Source organism: Apus apus, chromosome 22, assembly GCF_020740795.1.
Source record: "Apus apus isolate bApuApu2 chromosome 22, bApuApu2.pri.cur, whole genome shotgun sequence".
NCBI classification, from domain to species: domain Eukaryota; kingdom Metazoa; phylum Chordata; class Aves; order Apodiformes; family Apodidae; genus Apus; species Apus apus.
In genome coordinates, this window is record NC_067303.1 from 4,304,819 (window position 1) to 4,325,361 (window position 20,543).

Sequence of the window (20,543 nt, forward strand, 5' to 3'; positions counted from 1 at the left end):
AGAAAAAAAAAAAAAGAAAAGGGAAGGGAAAGGGGGGGAGGAATCCTGTGAGTTTGGTGGCCGGTGACTAAAGCTGCTGCTGCCATCTACTGCGCGTGGGGGGCAGCGGGGCCAGCCGGGAAGGGCTCGTTTTGGGCTGAATCGGCCAGAAAACAGGTTAGAGAGGGGATGCTGGAGGCTGGGGTGGTGGGAGAGGGTTGGGCAGCAGCTCAGCCCCTGGCGTGGGCCTGCCTGGGGGTTGGCTCGGGCTCTGGAGCCGCTGTGCAGCATCTGGCGGGGCTGTCCCAAAAGGGAGCAAGAACACGATGCTTTCCTTGCGGCAGGTTTGGAGCCGCCCTCGCTTGGCATTGTTACCCCTTGCCTGGGATTCACCACCACGGGAGAAGCTTTTTTTGGGGGGGGGCTCGGCTATTTTCTTATTTTATTATTACTTTGGAGGGTGTACGTGGGTTTGGGGTTGTTAAGAAAAGCCCTCAACGACACGCGAGGGGCTGCATCACAAACCACGCGAGCAAAACCCAGCTCTGGGTGACCCGGCATCTGTTTTGTCTCAGCAAACCCCGCTCCAAAGAGAGATGCTGCTCGGTAGCCCCACCCGCTGGAACCAGCTCAAGCATTACCGTGCTGGCCAGACAATAAACGGAGTCTATTTATTTATGATGGCTGGACTCTTAGCAGGTCTCTGGCATGGTCTCCAAGGGCAATGCATTCGAATCCCTCTCTCAGTTTTTTTTTCTCTCTTCCATCTCTCCTGGCTGCTTTCTGTTCTTTGTGCCTCTTCTCCCAGGAGAGCTGGGCTTGCAACAAACATCTCCACCATCCTGGTGGCTCTTGGTTGCCAGGTTCAGTAAGTTGAGGAGGAAAAGTGCCTTTGAAATGGTGCTGATCCAAAGAAAGGAGCCAAGCGCGCTGTTGTCTTCGCCGGCTCCGAGTCCACCAGGGTGGTTTTCTGGGTATGTAGGCATGTCAGCTCTGAGTTACAGATAGTGCCTGCAAAGTGGGACTGGGTTCAGAATGAAGCTGATCTTGTGACTGAGCACACAGCCGGGAATTGGCCTCTGGGCTTCTGTTTCTGGCTTTCCAAGGGATCTCGAGAAAGCCATGGGAAGGGGAGGGGAAAGCTGAGTACTTCCAGGAAGGCAGCCTAACCCCAGTGGAGAGCCAGCAGCCCTTGGAGGGTGTCAGGATGGTGTTAGGAGGGTGTCAGGAGCCTCAGGAAGCTGCTCAGGGAAGGGGTGCTAAAAAGATGGAGTTATTTGTTGTGGGGTCTCCTTCTGCAGCCTGTGGAACCAGGCCCAGAGAGGTGACTTAGTGGCTCCTCAGAGGATCCACGCTCAGCTCCCACCCACTGAAGCAGCAGCAGGTACCATGCAGGTCAGCATGGGTTGGTGATCTAAGGCTCTGGTTGCCCATAGGATGGAAGGAGTAAGTGCTTCAGGAGCAGAAAGGAGCTGCATCCAGGCAGCCCCTGGGCAGGGGAATGTTCTACCTGAACCAAGGGCTTTGGGGGGTTGTTTCACATAGGCTCTGGTGTCTTAGAGTGACAAGCCTCAGTGTGAGGTGGTCACCTTGAGTTCCCTTTACAGCAAAGAGGGTCTGACCTCTTTTAAGACAGGGGGAAGCACTCTCTGAAGTGCTGTGTCTCATCCTTAGCTAGAGGAGGGGCCTGGAGTGACCCTCTCATTCCTCCCCGAAGTTACATAGAGCTCAGGGCAGGAGGAACCTCTGACTTCTCTGTTTTCTTGTCATTGCCCTTTGAAATCTCAGGCTTGGGGAAATAGAAAATGCACAGGCGGTCATTCTTGCAGTGGAAGGTGAATGCAAAAGTGTAGAAAAATGTTGGAGAATGGCTCGTTCAGGTTCTGAACTCCTCCTTGGAGGGTGTCTCCTTCCCTTTGCTGGCTACAGAAAGACCCAGGGGAAAAAAAAAGCTTTCTTGTTTGGCCAAAGCCCAGTGGAGATGTGAGGCTTGGTGACATGAACACCACATTTTGTCCATCTCTGCCTCAGATCCTCTCTGTCTAAAATACGTTCTCCTCCTGTACAGCCAGGATCAGGTTGTAGGAAGTGTCAGGATGTATTTAATTAACTTCTGCTCAGCTCACGGCCCCATTCCCCATTCACTGATTGTCTTCCTGGCTCTCTGTCCCAAGTCACTGTCTACATCCTTTTCCATCACCCTCCATTGTCCTCCAAAGCAGGATTTTTTTCCAGCCCAACCCTACACAGGTGCTGTTGCTGAATAAGAGGTCAGGTCTGCTCCCCTCTTCACTTTGCAAGGCCTGGGGAGAGCAAATCTTCCAGGCACCATGTGAGCCCAGCTATGGGGGATGTGGGCTTCTGGATACCTATAATTTATGGGGGAAAAATTGAACCCCACATCCTGGAAGAGCCCTGGGCTGCCATTTTTCTTGTGTCCCTCATTTGGCAGGTTGAGAGATGCGTGGCAGGAGCCAAGGCGTTACTGGTTAGCATGAATCTTTCCTTCCTACAGACCCCCTCTTCCTTCAAGCAGGGGCTGGGCTGTCTGGGAGCTCTTGGCTTCTCCACCCCGAATTCCAGCTTGAATTCTCTTGCAAAATATCCTCAGTTATTTCATCTTTCCTGCTGAACACCAAGGTTCAGGAGTCTGGCACAAGCAACTGGGATCGCTTACTCAAAAGAGGAGCAGCGAGCCAGAACTTCAGCTGCTCTCTCTCAAGATCAGAGCACATCTATTTTGTGAAAACGCTTAACCCATGCTGGGAAGTGCTTTGGGAGTCTTGGCCTTGCTATATTTCCACCTGGCTTTCTCACTCCTGCAGGCAGCTTGCTAAGTCCTAAATCAGTGGATCCACATCCTCCCTGTGGTTGTGGCCCAGCTGCTGGAAGCAGCTCCTGATGTTAGTTGTGGGAAAGAAAGAGGTTGTGGGAAAGAAAGAGGTAGTTTCAGGAGCAGCAGAGTGAAGGGAGCCTGGATCCAAGGCCTCCCAGCTGGGTCTGTGCCCTGTGCTCCAACCAAAAGCTCTTCCAGTGGTTGGAATCTTCCTCTTTGATGAGTATCTGTGTATCATAGTGGGGGAAAATGTTTTGCAGTGGGAATGCTGGCTTGGGTCTCTTTTCCCTGTGTAGCCGCTGACTTTCAAGGAACCCACAGGATAGTGGCATCTTCTGAGACTTCTCTCCCCCTTTGTCAGGTGTGCTCGATCCAGAGGGTGCTGTGAGGAAGGGGGGGTTTGGAGGAACACACGTGAGCAGTGAGTGCAGTCACGTCCAGCTGTGTTTCTTCATGAAACTCTTGACTCTCCAGCCTGAAAAGCAGCAGGGAAAAAAGAGCTGGATGCTTCCCATGGTGTGCTCAGGTTCAGGTGTAAAACAAGAGACGACTGGAGTCTCAAAGAGAAAATGATGTCATGTAATGAGCAAAGCTGGGAGATGTCTTTGGGAAGTGCCAAACGTGCTCAGCAATATTGAAGGGATCATCATTCATTAGGAGTCATTGCCTGTTACCTGAAGTGTCTGAGAGCAGGGTACTGCAGAGACCCTGTGAGAAACTCTCTCCTCTTAGAAGAGCTGGTTGCATTTAGAGGCCAGACAATAAGCAAAGGTCATCAAAGCAAGAAAAAGGGAGAAGATACAAAGAAAAGAGCCAGGGAAAAAAATTCCAGCACAGACTTCCAGGGCAGATGGGTTTAGTCTGCACCTGTGACTCTGTGGCTGCTCTCCAGGTATTGGGTCTGAAGATGAGGAGCAGGTGATGGCCATGGGGGCTTGGATATAAAAAGCCCAGGGAAAGATCTGTGAGTAGAACAGAGGGCAGGAGAGGCTGGGTCACTCAGAACAGCATTTCTTCAGTTCATCACAAGGTAACCTGATCAATACAGTTCTGGTGAAGGTGGTAAAGGAGATGGAGGGGGGGTAGAAATCTTCCCTATCTATAAAAATCTACAGGTTCCGTTAGGAGGGGAGGCATGAACACATTTCTTCCCTCTCAAGGTTTTCTCAGTGACAGCACTGAAGCTTCAGGCACGTTGACTACTTGAAAAGAAAGTAGGTGCATGGGAACGAGGTGTAACTTCTTGTGCCTCCTGGGGGGAGCAATCTATTTCAGCAACAATAGGGGAAAAAAAAAATCAGCTTCATTCACGAAAAAGGGGGCAACAGAGAGGAAGGAATTGCTATTTGTTAATGTTGCCTTAAGCTAAACATTAATGAAGTGCAACACTTGAGATGCCTGCGTGGCTCAATTATGTCCACCAAGCTCACAAGTTGCTTTTCCAATTAGGTAGGCTAAAAAATGAGGTACGTGTGAAGAGATTGGTGCCTGCTCATTACCTCTCTCTGCCAGCAGTCATCCTGCTTCCCTTCAGCTGCTGGGGTGTCAGGTGTGCTTGTACCCACAGCCTTGCAAGCAGCGACGGTGCAAAAACCAACACAGGGGTCGGGGGGTGGGGGGACAGGGTTGCTGAGGAAATGGATTTTGAAGCAGGGAGATAAGGTGGGATGTGAGGGGAGAGCAGCAGGCTTAGAGCCAGGGCTGTTGTTCAGCAAACATGGAGGTGAAGCTCGGGAAAGCTTGGGAATGTTGTCTGGTGTCTGAGGGTGCTGCTTCACTGCCTGGTGCTGACCTTGAAAGAAGGGATCGAGGACCAGCCAGATACGTGATTGAATTATCAATGTTTCTAGCAGGACTCTGCTGCTCCTGCTGCAGAAAGCTCCGTTTTTCTGCTTCTGATCATCCTGCTCAGTTATACCATGTGTCAAATCAAAAATCAAATACAGTTCAGGAAAAAAACCACCAAAACCAACAAAAAAACAAGTCTCCTTTTTATTGCACTAGACACACAGAGGCTAGATAATCATTTTGGAAACCAGAAATTGTTTTGTTTACCCAGTCCATTTTTATTATTACCATTAAGTGGAAAAAAAAAATAATAAATTGACAGACAAAAAATCCTTCAAAATTGTGCAATTATAACAGCAGAAATCAGTGGATGAATAAACCAAAAGAGACAGAGTAGCAATTCAAATGGTACAGTATTAAACTTCACTTAAGGAACCAGATTAGAAGTTGACACTAGCTCTCAAAAACTCATTATAGACTGGCTGCTTGTAGACTGCTGTACCTTTTCAAAGATTAATTATAAATGATAGAGCTAGTTCCAGTCATGGAGATGCTCTCTGGGTCCACCAGTAGCTACCTCAATTGCACCGTTTCCCCTCTGAAGTCCATTTGAAAGAGACTTTAAATTGTTTCAGAAAATGTTATTTTGGTCATACGAGTTTTATGTCATGAAATACTCCTCTGTCCCTACAAAGAGATCTCAAGGATATGCAGATCCTAAACCTGCCCTGTGAGGAAAGGCTGTGCTGCTCAGGGAGAGCTGCTGGCTCAGGTGAGGGTTCCCTGGTGGCTGATGTGAGTTTGGGGCTGGGCTTGGTGACTCCAGAATCAGGATTAGTAAAATAACCCTGCCCTGCTGGTTGTCTGGGAGAGGCACATCCCTCTCCACCCAGACAGGAGCTTTCAAGACACTTCTCCCAGGGTTTTCAGAAACCAGCAGGAAGCAGTAATACCATTCTGGGACTACCAAGGCCACCTGCAAGCACAAAGGTGCCTCGTTGATGAGGCCAAAAGATGATGGTGTGGCTGTTGGCAGCCAGCACTACCATGGCACGTGCACATGTGTTCTTGCTCCTCCCTTTCTGGCTGGGTATGTGCTCCTGTACATCTCTGTGTAGCCTGATCTCTGTCCAAGGAAAACAGTCTTTTCCCAAAGCTAAACCTGCAGCTGAGGCTGTGTCAAGGTAGGAGCACGTGGAACAGGTTGTGGGCAGGGTTAGCTGGGGTGCAGACTTACAGGGTGGCAACTACTCTGCAGATGAAATAAACATCTGCATGCACAGTGTCCCCCTTTGCTCAGTGTGACACCCCTCTCTGAAACTGACCTTTCCCTGGGGCACGGGATTCTGCTCTGCTGGCTCCCAAGCTGGTGGCATCTGCAGGTGGCTGTGGGAGCTGGGGTGGGCAGCAAGACACAACTGTGTCATGGAAGAGGCAGGAGGAGCAATGTGATTTGAAAGGATGGCTTCTTTGGACCTTGAACAGGTGTTCACATCCCAAGCCTGGGAAATGGCACCTCCTTGTTCTTCTCTTGTGAAAAACTAAAACTCCAACCCCACCAAAAAATGCAGAAGAAACCCTCAAAAACAAACCCCAGCCAAAGCAAAATGAAGCTCCCAGACCCCTCCAGATGTTAGTGTTGGACTTTAGTCTTTTGTTCAAATGGACTTAAGAGTTACTAGCAGGCATCTGCAGTGAAACCTGAAATGGGTGCAAACACAAATGAACTGGAAGAAGTTCCTCCTAACCAGGGTACTTCCCATACCCCCTTTTCTTCTTTTTTTTCCTTATGGATCCAAACATTTTCCCGGGCTGCTCTGAGGTAAACCCAGGTCACCTCCCAAAAGTCAGGGCAGTCATTCCTGTCACAATGCAAAAGGCTACTGAAACAAAACCAGAACAAAATATGCATCCACATCTATTTACACCAGAACCCTCCCACCCCCTATATGTCTCTGTGAACACGATTCCGTGCTTCAAAAGTTCATAAAAATATACAATTTACCCAGAACTGCATCTGTCCTGCTCCCTCCCAGCCTGGGGCTTAGACTTCTCTATCTCCATATAAAATACCCTAGCCCTGGGAAGTTGCTTTGCTGAGAGCACAGGGGTGATTTCTGCAATGAAGGGGAGGTCTGGGAGGGCAGGGCAACCCAGGAGTGTCCAGGCAAGGCACAGGGAGCCAAGAGTGCTGCTTTTGAGGGCAGTTTTTGAGGGCAGTATCACAACCCAAGGCTTGGCTGAACTCCATCCCAGCCTGGCTGAGCCAGGAGCACAAAGGAGCCTTTCAGAGTGGCCAGAAGTGACCTGTCCCCCCTTGAAAGCATCCAACCCCGGGGTTGCTGCAGTTACAAGGGTGCCCCTTGGCATCTCTCTTCCAGTTAGAGATGGGCTACATTCTGCTGGCCTTACTGGAGTGGGGGATATAAAGCAGCAGTATTTAAAACACAGTAATTATCACCAGAGAGGTACCAGCTTCTGGGATACTATCCTGTAGTTTTCAGTTACCTGTGCCAGAAATACTTGCTTAATTAGGAAGGGGCTCAGCACTCTTTTCTCTCTGCTCTTAGGCTTTTTTTCCTGTAGAAAATGCTTTGATTTCCATCTTAGGCTCTGAGTCAGATTCTGGTCTCCCTGCGTAGCTGTAAGTTTAGGCAAACTGAGCTATACAAGCTGGCTTGATTTACTCAAAATTGAGCTGTAGAGGCTGGGTTGATTTACTCAAAATTGAGCTGTAGAGGCTGGGTTGATTTACTCAAAATTGAGCTGTAGAGGCTGGGTTGATTTACTCAACATTTTGACTCCTGAACATCACCTGACCCCCTAACAAGGTAAAAATACTGCAACTCTGCTGCTACTTATAAAAATCTGATTCTAGTTTGGTCCCAGCTTTGGGGGGCAAAAAGAAAACCTGTCTCTGGGAAAGGACACCACCAGTAATTGAAAATAGAGTTAGTATTTCTATAGAGTATCAAACCATAGAGAACTTCAACTTTTTTTTTATACATTTTCAGTATGTGAAATGAAAGGGATCAGTTGTGTATCAAAACATAGCTGGCCTCTCTCATCTGTAGGAAGACTTCTGTTAGAACTTGGTTTACACAGCAAAAATACTTTTGGTTTAAACAAAGGAAACAGTGTGAGAAGACAGTGTGCTGTATTTTACTGGGGGGAGGGTTTGCATATATAGAGCAAGGACAGGCCTGACCCGGGAACATTGGCTCATGGGTTGGCAAGTGGTGGGATTTGTGGTGAGATTCACATTTTTCTAGCACAAAAAAAAAGGCTTGACAGTGGCAACCAGACATGTCTGCTGCTTAGCTCTGCAGCCAGCATTATGTCTAGTGGAAACGTGAGATGAGTGGTGATGGGAAAATAATATATATGCATGTATATAATGCGTTCCTTCTCAAGCTGATGGTAAAAGTACAGCTGCTTTTAGGAAATGCTAATGAAGGGGGGATCGAATCCCTGCTGTAAACCAAATGAATTTAGATGTTTAGTAATCACTGCCCTGTGTGAGCATGGAAAATCTGTATGCAAAGCTGCTCCCTGGCTGCTCACAGTGGAGGCTCCCCCTTCTGTCCCACCAACATAGGAGCATCTTGGAGAAGCTCCACGAAGGAAAGGTCCTGATTAGTGGGAACTGTGTCTTAAGGGGTGTGCTTTCACTTCAGGTTGTGGGTTGTTTGTTTTTTTACTGATGGAAACTACAGATTAAATTTGGCCACTCGTGATGGGCGCGGGTGTGGGCAGCAGGTTGTGAGGGCACAGTGGGTTGTTCCTGCACACGGTGATTACTGCTACAGGCTGAGAGTTGGGGTGTTCAGCCTGGAGAAGAGAAGGCTCCAGGGAGACCTTAGAGCACCTTCCAGTGCCTGAAGGGGCTCCAGGAAAGATGGGGAGGGACTTGGGACAAGGGCAGGGAGGGAGAGGACAAGGGGGAAGGGATGAAAACTGGAGGAGGGAGATTGAGGTGAGACATGAGGAGGGAATTCTGGAGTGTGAGGGTGGTGAGACCCTGGGACAGGCTGCCCAGGGAAGCTGTGGCTGCCCCATCCCTGGCAGTGTTGAAGGGCAGGTTGGATGGGGCTTGGAGCAGCCTGGGCTGGTGGGAGGTGTCCCTGCCCGTGCAAGGGGTTGGATCTTCCAACTCAAACTATTCTAGGATGATTCTCTGACCTGAAAGTGAGGGTGAAAACTGCAAAGCCTGGGTCTAGCACACTGCTGCAGAAAGATCCTGCAGTGCTGCTGCCTAGGGGTCACCTCTCTCCTGCAGGCAGAACCCCAGAAATCCACCTGCCAATGACCTGTGGCACATGGAACCCACACACGAGGGTCTGCATGACTCTTGGCAGCACAGCTTGGTAGGGCAGCCAGAGGCTGAACTCACCTATAAAATACATGCTGCAGAATCTTGACTTGGGCTCTGAGATTCCTGAAAGATTCTGTCTTTTATTAAGGGGGGGAGGGAAATAAGTAAAAAATAAGGATTGTTTTATTATCATGGCAAGAACAATGATGGGGATGCCAAGATACTACTGCCTTGCTAGATAAAGTGGCACATGTTCTACACAACAATGTGTACAATGTCTGATGACTTTGGAAATCTGTTCTCAAGCAGACTTCCCAATAAATTAACACAACAAAAATACTTTCATACAAAACAAAGTCCAAAGGATATTTGTTTTTGTTTTGTTTTTTTCTTAAGTAAAAGCAAAACCTTCAGGGATTATATTACTTCTCTCTCTCTCTCTCTCCATATATAATCTCCTGAATTATTTTTTTTAAAATAAATTTATTTTCTTGTCTTAGAAAAATAAAACCAGTAGCCAATTTAGTTAACGGAAAGTATCTCACAGACTTAAAAGCATGCCCAGCAAGCATAGCCTTGTAAGACTAAATTAATGTTAAATCAAAGCAATTTCTTACTAAACCAACTTAGTCTGCAATTCACAGTTGATTACTACAAAGTGTGTTTTTAAAATTATTATTATTATTATTAATTATTATTTTTGGCCCATATAAAAATAACATATTGCAACTCAAAGTGCATTTTTTTTTTAAAATAAACAATCAACTATCTTTATCAAATTAAATATTTACACCATTTGGTTTTTACAGTCAGGAATGAGCTTCATGCGATGACCATGGGGACATCATCTGAAAATCCAGTTATCATTGGGGCTTCGTCATCCTCATCTCCTGAAAAACAAACCCAGAGCTCTGTTACTCTGCCCTCAGGGCTTCTTGGGTGACACAGGGGAAGGGGCTACTTGAAGTTGCCCTCAAAACCAGTATGTTATGGCATCGATCGTGCTCTTGAACTGGTCGCTCTACCTGTTGTGTTTGGGTTTAGGTGGTTTGCGTTCCAGGGAAGGGTTGAAGTGAAGCTACTCAAAACACTGACTAGCTTAGAAAAGGGAGAGATCCAGAGAGATTTTTATGCCCGAGTTGGGCCCCTCAGCAGGCTGGAGAAGGCCTGGCACTGATTTCATGCCCTTGAGGCACGAAAGGGTACATACCTAAATCATCTCCTGAGGAGAAGATGGCCGAGCCCAGGCGGGAGCTGTAGTGGCTGTTTGCGAAGGCTGTGAAGCTGTTCTGCAGCCTCCTGTGCCTCATGTACAGCACCACAAAACCAATCCCCAGGGTCACCAGCAGCAGGAACAGCACCGGGACCACGACGGCAGCCACGTCTGTGGATGGGCTGGTTTTTGATGCAGAGGAGTCTGCACCTAAGGGAGGGAGAGAAGTGTCATCAGCCACCGGCAGCACGTTGCTCTGGTGAGGCTTTCGCAGGATGGAAGGGGTTGCAAAAAGACCTTTGGAGATCATCTAGTCCAACCCCCCTGCCAGAGCAGGATTCCCTAGAGCAGATCCCACAGGAACACGTCCAGGTTTGGAATGTCCCCAGGGATGGAGACTCCACAGCCTCCCTGGGCAGCCTGTCCCAGGGCTCTGTCACCCTCAGAGTCAAGAAGCACTTTCTTATCTTTAGGTTAAACCTCCTGTGCTCCAGTTTGTGCCCATTGCCCCTTGTCCTGTCCCTGGGCACCACTGGGAAGAGTCTGGCCCCATCCTCCTGACACCCCCTGGAGATACTGGCCTGAAGCTGCACCCGGGGAGGTTTACACTGGATATGAGGAAGAATTTCTTGACTGAAAGAGCAGTCAGGCCCTGGCACAGGCTGCCCAGGGAGGTGGTGGAGTCACCATCCCTGGATGCATCCAAGAAATGTGCAGATGTGGCACTTCTGGGCTTGCTCTAGTGGGCATGGGGGGGTTGTTCAAGGTTATGTGTTGCTGCTGGTTTTGTGGGGTGTGGACAGTTGGACTTGGTGAACTTAGAGGTCTCTTCCAACGGTGATAATTCTGTGATTGTGTAAAAATGCCAGGGACTTACCAGTTCCCAGCTCATCATAGAGCAGCGTGGCTGGCTCCCCACACATCTGCCCGCTGTACAGGCAGCTGGCCTGGACACTGAAGGAATAGTTGTGACCTATCTTCAGGTTGGAAACTTTGAAGAAGTTTTCTGTGGTATTCCCAAGATAAGCTGTGCTGTTCATCAGGCTGTCAAACATGTGAATCTCATAACCCTGGGAGTTGGGAAAACAAAGACAGAAAGCCCCAATCACTTGGCTGCAGAGCTCAGGTTTGCTCCTGCTGCCAGGGCTTTGTAACTTGTTTTTCCTCCTGAAGCTAGATTTGATGAGATGTGTTGGGCTGAGCAATGTGGAGCCTCCTCCAGGCATCCATCAGTGTTCCTTGACCTTGGCCAGCTCAGGGAGGAGAAAAGATTTCAGTCTGTGTGGTTCACCCTGTTCTTAGCACCTGCCTGAGACCACCAAAACCAGGGGCTCCAGTAACAGGGATGGGTTTTGTAGCAGAGTTTGCCACCTGCCTGGGCCCTGACAGAGAACGTGTCACAGATTTTCCATCAAAGTCTAAAGAATGACAATTCTCAGGTGCTTCCCAGCACGGCAGGGCAGTGCCCTATTCCCAGTCCTTTCACACGTGTGACACTTGACAGTGGAGGAGAATTATGATCCTAAAAAGTGTGACCATTTGGCTCTGTCAGCTGTAGTGCCTTGGTCATGATATGGATTGGAGAGAGCTCTGAGGAGAGCACCATCAAAGACCCTTTGGGGAGCAGAGGGTACAGGTGTGTTTCAAAGAGTCTGTGAAAGGGAACCTTGCAGTGACTCTGCTCTGGGTTCTTCTGAACCACTGCAGGATGGGAGGGACAAGGGCAACTTACCCGGCTTTCGTTGAAATTACTTTCCTTTAATGCCAAACTCTTCCAGAAAAGCAGAATGTGGTCATTTTCTGTTATGATTTTTAAGGCATCTGGTGCAGACAGTGGAACTGCAAATGAGGGGGGAGAGAAAAAGGGCAGGTGGGTTAGGTCTTAACACTGATGGTGCTTTTGGCTGAGAAGCAGCCACGGGGGTCACTTCTGAAACTTAGGATTTAAGGATAAGCACAATATTCTGCTTAAAAAGGGGCTGTACTGGAGGAGAGGATACTGTGGCATGTCATCTGGTAGGACTTTTTCAGTGGCTTTATATGGTAGGACCTTAATTGTGTCTACAAAACCAAACAGGTCTTTCCCATCTCCACCCAGACAGGAGAAAAATTGTCATTTGGTTGTCATTTGAGAGGCTTCCTCTCTGCTGCTGCTGTTTGAGGGTTGAATTGCCTTCCCTGGGGGCTGCAGGAAGGTCTCTCAGGGTCAGGCTTTGGCTGTGGGAGAGGGCTAAGGGATGCAGAAGCTCACTGCAGCTCCCAGGGAGCTCAGGGGGTGGGATGGATGGTGTGTAGGACAGAGGCTGGATTCCTTCCAGTGGCCTCACCCTGGCACCCACCCCAGAGGCCTCTTTCCTTTACCTGTGTTGATCTTCATGCTGGATTCTTTGCTCATATTTCCCAGTTGAACAATCACATGGTATTTGCCTCCTGGTTCAAGTCTCTTAATGGTGTACTCCACCGTGCTGTTCCGGGTTTTCACTTTGTAGATTTTATCTGTTTTTCTTACTAAATCTTTAACTGCGACAGCGTATAACTGGAGGGGGTGGAGAGGCACATGGTGAAGGGGCTTATTTTCCTGCAGACTACTCACTAGAAATCTTGTACAATGGTAGGAGATGAGATGTGGGGAAGGGAGGGGACAACATTTAAATTTAACCAGCCTACAGAAAGCCTGGGAAGGGAGGTTTCAAGCCTGGACCCTGCCCAAGATCAGCCTTTACAGATCGAGAAACTGCAGTTACTGGAACAGACCAGGGCAGGAGGAAAACATCAGGATGCCTTTCTTAATGAATCACAAGGGTGCAATGCAAGCCCCTGTCAAAGTTTCCAGTTTGGCCAGCAAGATTTATACCTTTAAACCTTTGCTGTTGATGTCTCTGGGCCAGAATAGGAGAGGAAAGTTTGCTGAGAAAATGACTCGCCTTCAGTGGAGCGAGACCTGGGCTTTGTTGGGGCTGCAGGATGGGCCTGATCCCAGCCTCAGTTCCCCACCAGCAGCAGGGCAGGGATCTGTCTCTGAGGTGGAGGTTTGCATGCAAAGGGACAAAAGGTGCTGTGAGATGTTACCATGTCCTGGTCGGGCGAGTCGTAGGGTGACTCCCACTTAATGACAGCGAAGGTCTTCCCGGTGTGCACCGAGTGGAGGTGCCGAGGGGGAAGCCAGTTGTCTGGGATCATCTTCACCACGACGTAGTCAGATGGTGGCCCTTGGTAGGGAGACATCACACGGACCTTGAAGGGACCATAGAATGGTTTGGGTTGGAAGGGACCTTCAAGATCATCTAGATCCAACCCCCTGCATGGGCAGGGGCACCTCCCACCAGACCAAGGTGCTCAGAGCCCCATCCAACCTGCCCTTCAACACTGCCAGGGATGGGGCAGCCACAGCTTCCCTGGGCAAGAATTTCTTCCTTGAAGATGACACAGTGGTCAATGTTGTGCCTGCACCCTTTGGTAGTACAGGTAGGAGGGGGAGCAGAAAAGGAGCCTACCAGAAACAGGTACTGCTCGTCCCTCTGCACGATCACAGTCATGTTGTGGGAGGTTGTGTTGGTGTTGTGAGGGCTTCTGTACAGCTCCAGGAAGGATGTGGCATAGAAGATGCCATAGACCTGCAGAGGAAAAGCACAATAGGGATGGTACAGATTTTGGCAAGGGCCAGAGCTCCCACCCAAACCTACACTGGCTGTTGCTTTTTAGGGACATGACACCAAGACCTGTTTTCCTCTGTGCACTCCCTCCTGCCCAAGTTCATGTTCAGTCTGCCCACCCTCTACTGCCTTGCCCACCCTAAAATCCTGTAACACAGCAGTCAGTTGAAAGACCACTGGAGCATCACGCTGTTACACAGATAACTCTGGGTGAGTGGCTGAACAACCAGACAAGAAGTCTTTCCTTGCTTCTGCTTAAGGGGCAGCAGGTGCTTCCCTTTGTTTTTTCATAGAATCATAGAATGGTTGGGGCTGGAAGGGACCTTCAAGATCATCTAGACCCAACCCCCTGCATGGGCAGGGACACCTCCCACCAGCCCAGGCTGCTCCAAGCCCCATCCAACCTGCCCTTCAACACTGCCAGGGATGGGGCAGCCACAGCTTCCCTGGGCAACCTGGGCCAGGGTCTCCCCACCCTCACACTCCAGAATTTCCTCCTCATGCCTCACCTCAAGCTACATTTTGAGCATCAAATTTTCAGTGCCTGGCAACCCGACCCCCAGAAATAACCCCACTTTCAGCTCCTGCTTGTGTTTTGAGGCTCTGAGCTGGACCTTGCCCTGCCTGGTGAGCAAAGAGAGTCGGTGCCCTTACGACATTCCTGGGTCCTGTCCAGCTGCATTCCACTGCAGTCTGGTTGATGGCCTTGGCTTTCAGACTCGGAGATGCAGGTCTGGTCCCACTGGTCACCACGTGTGCAAAAGACAGGGGGCTGTCACCCAGCTCTGTTTTAGCCCACGCAGAAATTTCATAGGGGGTATGTGCTGTCAAATTGGCCACTGGAGGAAGGAGAGAAAGGGATGCTGTTAGGGGAGGCAGAGCCCTGCAGTAGCAGGGTGGGAGCAGAAGGAAATGTTCAGAAGCTTCAAACTCGCTTAGACAAGAGCCTGAATGGCTTGGTTTGTGTTTTTGAGTAATTTCCTGTAGACAGAAGCACCTGGGACTCCAGTATCTAACCTGTGTTTCTCTGCATCAAGATGCTTCCCCATGTCTAGGCTTGCACACCAGGGATTTTTCCAAACCAAGAAGTAATCTGATGAAATGGGGACATACCCTGTGTCCCACAGACATTTCTGACCTTTTGTAGGGTAGATTAGGAACCACAACCAAAACCCCATGTGATGAGAAAAGGTGAGTGCAGCTCTGGGGCATAAATCCCAAATCTGCTTGAAATCTCCGAGCCCTAAGAAGAGGGGCCAAGGATTTGCTGGCTTGTCCTCTCAAGATTTTTATTCTTCCCTAAACAGAAACCACTCAGTTGCAAAAAAAATATAAAAAATCCTACAGCCTTCTGTCAAACCTGCTATTTGAAGTTGACTAAAGCAGAATTCTACACTTCTGTACAGAATTTACCTTTCTGAAGGGACTTTTCTCCTTCGATGATCAGAGTCCTTTTCTCCTGCTTGTGGGCATCAAATGTCCAGTAGATGTTCACAACATACCCACTGACCTGTCAAGCAGCAAGGAGTAGGAACTGTCAGCTCACCTGGTTTTACATGCAGTGGAAGAGTCACCACTGAAAGTCTTTGCATTGTATTTCCCATCCCAAGTAAGACAGCGAGTACGTTTCACGAGCAGTAAGAAATAATTGGGCATGAAAGAACCAGTTTCAAAAAATTAATTGCAGTACTGAATCAGGGCACAGCTTATCCCAGCCAGTATTTACCATTTAAAGCAGGCCTGGTTTTTTTTTCCCCTTTTCCCTAATTCTAGTTTCAGAAGTAAAGGTAGAAGTTTTACCTTAATATTAGTTGTCATTTTTAGGCTGAAACTTATGGAGTCCTCGTTGTAGCTCTCAATGTGTATGAGAGGAGGAGGAATGACTGGAATGAAAGGGAAAACCAGCTGTTAGTGCAGCACAAAGAAATACAAATACTTGTCAAGAAGGCCCAGGTAAAATATAGACTTTCATTTTGACAATCAGCTCTCAGACCAGGAATCCCCTGCCCTTCCAGCCCCAACCTTGTCTGGCTGTAAGAGAAGGCACCAACATGCTGAACCTCCATCATGTTTTTTCCAGTCAACCATCTAAAAGCTGCCTTATCTGTGCCTTGCTCGGCACAGGCTGGAAGCAGAGGGGTCTGGATACAGATATTTCACTTCTGAGCTCAGTGGGAGAAGCTGATATCTCAGTTAACAGCTTCTGGCCTTCTGAGGAACTGGGGAGGGAGATCAGGAACCATCGGTGGGGGCAGCTGCCAAACACTGATGGAAAACCTGAAGTGAAACTTATTACAGTTCTTCCTACCTCTGGTTTTCTAACTCTCAGGTACTCATAATATCTGACTCCTGCCATTTTAGTAGCATGGTGTTTCCTTTCTTTGTCAGGATAATGAGGATGCTCTTTTATGTAACAAATGAGCAGACAATTTTGACATCAGAATACAGGTTTGGAAGAAAAACTTGGCATGAATACAAGGGATTTCAAAAGGCTTTAAAAAAACCCCCAGTATTTCAGAGGAAAATGATTTACTGTGTTGTTGGAATTTATCAACTGTCAGACTGTAAAGCTGGGATAGTTCCTGGGAATCTTAGTGGTCTTTCAGTGGTCCAACCTACACAAGATGCAGAAACCATCATAATCATAACCTAAGAGGGAGAAGAATGAGCAAGGATCCTTTCAGCCAGTGACAGGGAAGGAGTTAGTGGCAATGTCTTGTCTATCTGGAGGTAGGATCTGGCCTACACAAGTCAGAGGGAACTCATCTGCAGTCCAGGAGAGAGGGGCACCCTCTGAACAGGCTTCTAGCCTGTTTCCAGGCCAGTCCATCCATCCTACATGCCCCAGAGTTCAGAGGAAGAGTCAGCAACCTGTCCAGACCTGCCACTGAACTTTGAGGCAGCTCAAGTTAAGCAAAATGGTGCAGCCAAGTTGTTAAATAGTGTACAATGCTCGACAGGGAAGAACAGAGAACCAGGAGGTGGTTAAGCATGCTGATGCTAACCCTTCAGGCCTACGTTTCATCTTTTCTGCTACGTTGTCCGAGTTTGACTGAAACAACAACATTTACCTTTGCCTTTTGTGGTGGTTATGGATTTGGAATCACTCCAATTTCCCACTCCTCGACTAGTTACTGCAGCAACCTTTGCAAATAAGAGGGTTAGTTAATATGGACAGATAGGTGCCACCAACACTGTCTAAAGGCAAACAGAGAACGAGGTTAGAGCAAGGTTATGGACGTGGTGGAGCTCATGGGAAAAGGACTTTGAAGCAAACAATAGCTTAGTTACTTGGCAATAAAATGCTTATTACAGAGATAAAGCAGACTACTTTAAGTCAGTTGAAGGGATCTAAGAGGAGGAGGTGCATCCTCTTTGCAGATAACTGCTCTCTTATGAGATCTTTGAGGAGTCCATCAAGGTAAGGAGCTTTGGACTCTCTCAGCCATAATGTCAGCAACAACCACACCAGGGAAGTCCACGCGAGTGCTCAACCCACTTCCAGAGATTTCCTTAGGAACAGATTAGTATGGGAAAGAAGACCATGGAAGGAAAAACTTGCTCCAACCAACAGTGAGAATAACACCAGGTCATGGGTGGGGAGAGGGCTTTATCCCACCTCCCAGTGAACTCCTCTGAGAACCCCTGCTCATCCAGCACAGGCAGGATGGACAATGACAGGTACACGTTTCCCACTGTGCAGACTTTCATTTCCCATTCTTATTAGTTCTGTCTATAATGACCCAGTCTATAATTCTCCCACGTGCCATACATTCCCCACAGGCAGATCTGCTTTTTTGTTTGTTTCACAGTGATCCAGCCAGGACCAAATTTATCCCTGGCCCAGATCAGGGCTTTTGCAGTGACTCTGGAATGGCCAATGAGCAGGTTTCAGAACACAGCCTGGACTTCTGAGAGAAGGAGCAAATCAAGGGCCTTCATTCAGGCCTTGAAACTACATCCCCTGGCAGGGCAAAAGCCAAGCCCCCATTCTGGGCTGACATCAAAGGGCAGGATTTTAGGAACATCTTTTTTTAGCAAGTGCTTGACTGTGCAGCACTGGGATCATCTAGTGAGAAGTCCTAAGAGCATGAATATACAGAGCTTGGAAAATACTCACTCGAACTGTGTATAATGTGTTGACCTCTAAGTTCTTGATCTCCGTGTAGTTCTTGGTGGTCCTAAGGGACGACCACTCCTTGGAGCCACTCCTGCTGTATTCCACCTAGGAGCAGCAAAAATAGGGATGAGGGCTGTACAGTCTCTACAGTACTGTGGAGATAACAGGTGTCTCTGTCCAAATCTCAGCAGAAAGAAGTAGGAAAGCTTAGCAATGGAGCAAGAAATGAAATCATGAACTTGAGGGCTGTGTCAGTCCCTGCAGCATTTCTTCTCCCCAGTGGCCTGATGCTCTCAGATTTCCCCTACAAAATGAGCTGTTGCTGGCAGCCCCTCACCCTGCAGAGATAGGTGAGTTCAGACAGGCCAGCCCTGCTCTGAGCTGCTCTGAGCCCCCAGCAGCCTCCCCCATCCCACTGCTGATCCAGACTCAGCCCCACCGGGCAGCAGGACTCACGATGAATTCCCGGATGAGGCCGTGGGCGTTCACGGGGGGGCTCCAGCAGCTTGTCACCACCCCCTCAGCTTCTTGCTTCAGGGTCAGCTGGAGGTTGAAGGGAGCATCTGGTACTAGGGAGAGAAACAGAGCTGTTGCAGTTGTCTGTCTGGATCACCCAGGGAAAAGTCCCTGAAAGGCTGGGACAAAAGAGGGTCAGCCAAGCAGCCCTGGCTCAGGGGAGGTGTCTCATTTCTGCACTCGTGAACTTCCCAATGATATTAAAACCACTAAGTCATGGGGGAGAAAGAGGGCAGGTTGGTGACTCTGGGCAGGGAACCCTCAAGCCCTCTTTCCCAGTCCAGCCCAACTCCCAGACCTACATAAAGTCTCCTTTTGCTCATAACAGGGATACCTCCATGGTATCTACTATCAGGTCCCTGGTGCGATGGTGCAGGGCTGCTTACGTCCTTCGGGTGCCCGGAGGGTGATGAAGTCATTGGTGTTGTAGACTCTGCTGAGGCACTGCACTTGGACCTTCACCTGATAGGTACAGTCAGGCTTGAGGACCTTCAAAACGCCATTGGTTTTGTTGCTGTGGGTTTCCAGAATCTTCCAAATGCTTTCACCAACCGTCCTGCACGAGAGAGTCACACACTTCCAGTCAGGAGGTGTTCAGACACCAAGGCTGACACCACACATCTGTACATCAGGAGCTTGCTGCTCAGTTCCTTTTCCAGTACAGCCAGACCACTAGTTTAAGATGTTCTAAAGCCTGAACTAAACAGCTTAGTGACGGGAAGCTGTGGCTGCCCCATCCCTGGCAGTGTTGAAGGGCAGGCTGGATGGGGCTTGGAGCAACCTGGGCTGGTGGGAGGTGTCCCTGCCCATGCAGGGGGTTGGATCTAGGTGATCTTGAAGGTCCTTTCCAACCCAAACCAGTCTATGATTCTATTACTTACAAGCACCATCACCTGAGGTTTTCTGTAACTGCTGTGCTCTAATTCCTTGAATTGTTCTCTAGCAGTCCCACAAAGACAAGACCCAGGGAGGGAAAAAAAACCCCCAAACAGAGCCACATTACTGTCTGAGTAAATAATCTGGTGGCAACAAATACAGCTCTTCACAAATGCCCCCTAGTTCCACCTGATTTGGGTTGTCTTTGCAACAAAACAGATTTTCCAACCAGAACTGAACTGTGCAGCTTTCTGGCCTGATTCTGTAAGGTATTTTGCTGTAAACATTGCTGTGCTTGTGCTTCTCCCAGCCTTCACTTGAGATGAGCACGTGTGGTGTACCTGTAATAGATGTTGTAGACACAGGAGGTGGAGGACATTCTTTTTGGCCGAGCCCAGGTCAGAGTGACATCCCCCGAGAAGTCAGCTGTCCACTGCAGGTTCTGGACTTTGTACACGATTGTGTCATCTAAGCAGGCAATGGGGAAAGTTAAGTCTCTCAGAGGGAAAGAAGCCTCTGATAGTGGAGTTATGTTTGTAGCAGAAATAAAATGTGGAGGCAGGAAGAGTCGTGTGGCTGAAGGGAGTCTCTGCACCATTCCAATTAGGTGTGTAATTTAGGTGGGTGTTACCAGTGGGGAAGTGTGGGGCTGTTCAGAAGGCAGTTCAGAGCAGAAATAACATCCCTGGTGCTCTTATTTCTCCCCAAAATGTCTTGGTTGCCTTTATGCTGCATCGTGCAAGCATCCCCTTTCCCCCCAGGAAAGGTAAAGCGTGGCTGTTGACTCTTCACCATAATTTTGGAAGTGTAGGAGTGCAAACTGATCAGTGCAAGCTAAGTCACTCTTTTTACTCGTGTCACCAATCTGTGCTGTCACTGTAAGCCACCCAGGGCCCTTCTTGGTGTGGTTTTATCACATCCCACCTTCAGTAGGAGGACCCAAGCCTGGGGGAGCCCACATCCAAATGTGGTGGCCCTGCTCAGGTGCTCGGCTACATTCCCAGTGCTGTGCAGGAACTGAGGGGCTGGGACCCAAACAGCTGCTGCTTCCTTTCCCTCACCAACTGGAAATGAAGCCCAGCAGACTTGGGGGTCCACAGCCAGACAAGCTATCCAAGGGAAAACAGTGCTTTCCCCTTAGCATAGCAGCCAAGCCATGAATCCCAGCAGCTCTGTCTCCCTCCCCAGAACCTGCTAGCCTCTCCTAATCAATATTTAATTAAAGGACTAAAACCTGATTGATGTTC

General features: G+C 48.8%; 1 protein-coding gene across 2 annotated transcripts in view; it reads right to left on the reverse strand.

Annotated features, from left to right (window-relative positions):
• Positions 1 to 4,781: 4,781 nt before the first annotated feature.
• Positions 4,782 to 20,543, reverse strand: part of SORL1 (sortilin related receptor 1) — a 53,293-nt gene continuing 37,531 nt past the window's right edge. For both annotated transcript variants that reach the window (XM_051638640.1, XM_051638641.1), the window contains exons 34-48: positions 19,638 to 19,764; positions 18,807 to 18,976; positions 18,361 to 18,473; positions 17,905 to 18,009; positions 16,856 to 16,928; positions 15,585 to 15,667; positions 15,198 to 15,294; positions 14,439 to 14,623; positions 13,626 to 13,745; positions 13,201 to 13,365; positions 12,493 to 12,667; positions 11,864 to 11,970; positions 11,009 to 11,201; positions 10,129 to 10,341; positions 4,782 to 9,808 (exon numbers count right to left, since the gene is read on the reverse strand). In XM_051638640.1, coding sequence (XP_051494600.1) covers positions 9,741 to 9,808; positions 10,129 to 10,341; positions 11,009 to 11,201; positions 11,864 to 11,970; positions 12,493 to 12,667; positions 13,201 to 13,365; positions 13,626 to 13,745; positions 14,439 to 14,623; positions 15,198 to 15,294; positions 15,585 to 15,667; positions 16,856 to 16,928; positions 17,905 to 18,009; positions 18,361 to 18,473; positions 18,807 to 18,976; positions 19,638 to 19,764 — 1,994 coding nt within the window. In that variant the 3' untranslated portion in view covers positions 4,782 to 9,740. The remainder of the gene's footprint in view (positions 9,809 to 10,128; positions 10,342 to 11,008; positions 11,202 to 11,863; positions 11,971 to 12,492; positions 12,668 to 13,200; positions 13,366 to 13,625; positions 13,746 to 14,438; positions 14,624 to 15,197; positions 15,295 to 15,584; positions 15,668 to 16,855; positions 16,929 to 17,904; positions 18,010 to 18,360; positions 18,474 to 18,806; positions 18,977 to 19,637; positions 19,765 to 20,543) is intronic.